The following is a 5,309-nucleotide window of genomic DNA, read 5'->3' as shown; positions in this document are numbered from 1 at the left end:
TGCCGTGTACGAGCTGTCAAACGGGAGTCGAGATCGGCGCGTTTTCGCGCGGAATTGCACGCGGTCGAGAAAAAAGCCGTCACGTGCACAAGCGAAGTGGTGTGCCGGGGTGATTACCCCCGCGTCGCGGATTTGCATCGCGCGAAATATGAACGACGCGTGGGACAACTCGTAACGAGTGTTGTGCGGGTGTTCTCGCGTACAGTTGTAAATATATACACGAGTACAAACGTCACGTGGCGGCCAGGATGCTCTGGAGACTCGTGATATTGCTGTTCGTCATCGCGCGGCCAGCCGAGAGTTACTTCAATCTCTTCCTCAGCTTCGCGGAGGTTCACAGGCTACTGGGTAAGACGTTTTTGTTGATCTTTATAAGACTTGTAGGGCAATGGAGAGACGAGAGAGTAGGAGGCCGGTATTCGTTCAGCCGTTTCGCTGGTTATTGTCCTGCTACATTAACGAAGATCCGTGTAATTCTCCGATAAAGAAGTAATCGTTATGCTTGCTTTTTCTTTTATTGCTATTTATGTTTTTATATAGATTAACTGAATTGATTTATTGAGAGAAAAAATATGTAAATTGAAATATGAAATAAACAGATTTCTATGACATTAACTTGTCGATTTAATTCTATTGTACACGTTAAAGGCAATCAATTCAAAAAACTTACAAGACAATTTGAAAAAAAATTGCATTCGTCTAGTAAATAATATAAATCAATTGAGATTCACAATAAGCACATTTTTAATATTTAGATTTAATTTATAAAAGTTTAGAGAACAAGCATTAAGTATTCGAGCATTATGGAAAGCGATAATGAGAGAAGTTTCTTTGCGATATATGTGCTTATGCACGCAGTTTTCTTCGATGCATAACTTTAAACTTATCTCATGGAAGATAATAATATCTAACAAAAGAGCATAAAAAGAGAATCTTGCCATTATCTGTCCTATTCAATATACTCTAAAGCGATATAAGATATCTAATAATGTTCAAATTTTATCGCACACAATTTACAAAGTCATATATTAATTTTAAAGCAATACGTGTGTATACACATAAATTGTAATCATATACAAAAATATTATATTGAGCATTATTATTTCTTAAGCGGGTAAAAGTGAATCTTTCTTAAAGAGACTTTCTTTAAAGCTCAACTATTCTTCAAGGTTTTAAGAACAGAAAGTAATTGATTTATGAAAGCTATATTTTTCAAGATAATGTAACGTTCTAATGAAGATATAAAGGTTAACCTCTGCAAACAAAGAAACTCAGACTTTTAAATTTCAAACGTATGAATAAACATAAAACAAAATGTTTATGCTTTAGACATAATTTATTTTTCAGTGTTGAATCGGTATTACATATCTTATTTTTCGCTTTGCGCTGTTTTGAACATCGTTTATATGTTTTAGCGTGTCTCTTTTGTGCGTTATATTTTTTATAATACAGTGAACAAAAATATGTTCCCATATTTTATAGAAAAATAAAAAAACACCGTATAAATGTTAATAAATTGTACGTCATATAAGGCATCTAATTTTATGGTCTGTGACACAATCCAGTCATAGAAGTAATGCAGCGTTAAAATACAGCTTTAAATAAAAATACCTATAATATTCGCAAAAGATCTATTCTATAAACCATACTGTCCATCTCAATGAAGTCAGAACTAAATTTTAGTTGAAGTATAACAGCATCAATTTCTTCCGAAGTTTTACGTGTTAATCGTATTCCTTCAACGAGAGCAAAACCTCGAACTTCATTCGTCCCTCATTTCTGTGCTGCACAGTAATAACTTCGGGTATAAAACCGGTATAATTTCAAGTATAAATCCGGTTAGGGACGACTTGAGAACAGGAAAATTGGCCGTCACGCATATCTCGTATCGGAATTCCCTTTTAAAGCGATCGTTTTCCACTTTGTGGTTATTCTCAACGTAGCACGCGTAATTATCAGATAGGGTTGTTAACGGCGTTTATTATCGATAGTGATTTAATTCGAACGAGCAGTTGCGGCAAACAAGGCTGTTGTGATGAGGTAACTGAGTACAGGGGGATCCGCATCTTTTAAACCTCTGAGCATCTGTTACATCGAGACGTAGTCATCGAAAATCTATTTCAGATAAAACGATAAATGCTTGAAGCATACTGTAATTAAGTATTGGACATTAAATAATTGCTCGTCAGTAGCTTATATATCGCACCAAAGCTCTAAATTATTCATGAATAATTGTCATCACCGTACATGCAATTGTTTCATTAACCACGCATCGTAATTGAAGCATACCGCGCGTTGCAATGCATAATCAGCGAATATCAATAGCGGTGTGGTAGAGCGTTGAAATATTCGCCACGATATTATGGACTCGATGTATCAGACATTCTGAATTGTTGCAAGAGCATTCGAAGCTATTCATAGCCACAAACCATCTAACACCGACTGGAAGACGAACACAACTTTTCATTTGTCATCATTTTGCTTTTCCGTTACTGTCTCGCTTTCACAAGAAATTGATTTCATTGAACAAAACTAATTTCTCGTTTAATTCTTATTTTTAAAAATCCTATCGCAAATATACATAAGAGATTAATTTCAGCAAACTTGCCTATTATTACTTTTTAATTCATCATAACTCTGAATATATTTTTATACTTTGCGACAAAATAATTATTCGAATTAAAAAACAAATATTAAAATTGTATGAATGTTGCATTTAGAAATATAAATTTTATTTTGAGGAAAAATATATTGAATTTGAAGTAAAATTATACGAAAAATCCATAGATTTTATTAACGCTAAATATATTTTAGTCGAAAATCAGTGAGGAATTATGATGCGCGTTCAAGCTGTATGTAACAGAATTTTATATAATGCGCTTACTCAAAGAATAAATGTCGTACTCTGTTCTTCATATGCAGTAATCTTACATTACCATCCATTGAGCGCGATAAAGCCATTTCCTCTTCCGATCTGATCTATCCAGCTGTTTCATTCTCACGCTTTCAATCCTCTTTATCGCCATCGCACGTACTCATTGGCTTTCATTCGTGGGCCACGTTAGTCAAAAATCGTCGCGTAAAAAACGAATAAGGGCCCCTAGAGACATGGCGACGTGGGCTTTCCAATATTTCCTCGATAACTTCCACGACGGAGGGTAATTCGTTTTCGGACCGTTGGACCACGAAAAGCATTCGCTTCAATGCCTCTTATCGTGGGATACGATAGGGATACAGAATGACGCGCGGGTCCTGCGACACCTGAACCCGTTCAGGACTGCCCTCGAGAGAAATGCGTTCGCGCGTGGGATTGCACGTTTCGCCTCTCGATCAGCATCTCGAGCACGTTTCGCACGCGTCAGAGTCATTGACTACATGCGGAAACACAATTTGAACCTCGACATGTGCAAGCTGTGTAAACGTGACGATTTGAGTTATAATACACGCGTCGTATTCCGGTCGAAAGAAAATTTTAATGAATAATATAAGAATTTATATATAATAAGCAATTTTTCAAAAAAAACATCCTCCTTCCATTACAGAAAATGTATATAAAAATTTCGTTAGACTAATGATAATATCTTTAAAATGTTGATTCGGAAAAAACATGTTGAGTAAAGTTATATAATTGTAATATTGCGAGAGAGAAAAAGATTATTGTAATAGCAATAATATAAAACGAGTGATTATACGATGAGTTATATTGTTTCCACTTCAATAATTTATTACAACGCGAGAGAGGCGCGATCGTTGAACGTTTTAAATCACGCAAATGATGCGTTGTAATTAAAGATAAAGATTTATGGCTGCGCACAAAATTGCATGGTTGCAACTGGCCACACCGTTCATTGTAGCCGTGCATGCATATTAGTATCTGTCACAACAATCTCATTGACCTCATTGCAGCACAAACGTTCGGCAAACCATAATGTAATAAACTCTGCAGAATTAAATGATAAAATTATCAAGGTATCACCATACACGTTATAATTCGATTATATAATATTGCTATGTAAGTTATAATTCAATAATTTAATAAATTTAAATCATCATAAACTTTCTTAAAACAAATACTTCCATTTAAATATTAAAGGATTCTTTCGCAAATTAAATTTCAAATAAAAATAATAAAGAAACTCAATTCAATTCTCAATCATTTCGATTATTTAACAATCTGTAAAATTAATTTGTGAAAATTGTGTGTGAAAAATTGTGTTATATGAATTTTATATGATATATAAAATAATAATAAAATATATGTATATAATATCGAGAGAAATATATAAATCTGTTACGAAACATTTCGCGTAACGAAACACTCATTTCTCGAACATTCGCTGTTATCAACGACGGATGTCCGGGAAAAATAATTGCAATGCATTTAAATTCTCTGACGTAAGTTTTAATTGCACTACATGCAAATTCGTTTCTTAGATTATTCATAATTGAGTACGTTCGAAAGAGAAAGTTGCGCATTACGTGAACTATGTATTTAAATTTTAAAGAATTTTTACGTAATTTGTCAAGCAATAAAAATTTAGAGACTATGTGAGATAACATCCTCAAAATATTTCTATTGTATCTCTATGTTTAAAGAATTCGTAAATTATAGATAATTCGTAAATTATACATATCGAAAGTGTGCAAATAGAATGCTCTGTAATGTCGACGCTAATAGAATCAACAAAGAAACATCGGCGCGATGTACCGATTTAATGTAAATAGATATTAATAGACGTTCTAGCCGGGTGGAGTTGCATTCTTTGAAGTTCACGCGTGGCGGTCAAATGCGATGTCTAAAACATGCATACCTACTCAGCCTAGTTGACTGAAACGACTCGAAATACACTCTCGTCAATATATGCAGATTCTACTGACAACGTGATAAGTCATTCTATCAGCGTTTTCAATCATGGCTTCATTGATCACGATGGGCCCCATCGAAGTCAATGTGTATATAGGTTCTCAATTCCTTCTACGAAACACAGCAATAAATTTCTACGACTACATGACTACGCGAAAGCTACCTCGACCTCTCGTCCGCAGGAAACCTTGCGCGGCACACCGTGGCATTATAATATACGAGAGGCGTAATAAAATATTATAACGAGGTCCTTGTTAAGCGACGGCGGCGTGGGGCGCTGCGCCATGCTTGCAGGACTGGCTCTAGTTTGTTTAGACACCGAATAATCGACAGTCATTCTTTTTCGTTTGTTCTCAAGGGTCGCGCCCCTCTTTTCTCTCTCTCTCTCTCTCTCTCTCTCTCTCTCTCTCTCTCTCTCTCTCTCTCTCTCTCTCTCTCTCTCTCT

General features: G+C 35.3%; 1 protein-coding gene across 1 annotated transcript in view; it reads left to right on the top strand.

Annotated features, from left to right (window-relative positions):
• The first annotated feature begins 248 nt into the window (after positions 1 to 248).
• Positions 249 to 5,309, top strand: part of LOC105624829 (tyrosine-protein kinase Dnt) — a 24,633-nt gene continuing 19,572 nt past the window's right edge. Inside the window, exon 1 of the mRNA XM_012206180.1 lies at positions 249 to 348. Within this exon, the coding sequence (XP_012061570.1) occupies positions 249 to 348 (100 nt within the window). The remainder of the gene's footprint in view (positions 349 to 5,309) is intronic.

The sequence above is a fragment of the Atta cephalotes genome (assembly GCF_000143395.1).
Source record: "Atta cephalotes unplaced genomic scaffold scaffold00090, whole genome shotgun sequence".
In the NCBI taxonomy this organism is placed as follows: Eukaryota; Metazoa; Arthropoda; class Insecta; order Hymenoptera; family Formicidae; genus Atta; species Atta cephalotes.
The sequence above is the reverse complement of the archived record's forward strand: the minus strand, read 5'-3'. Positions and strand labels throughout refer to the sequence as shown.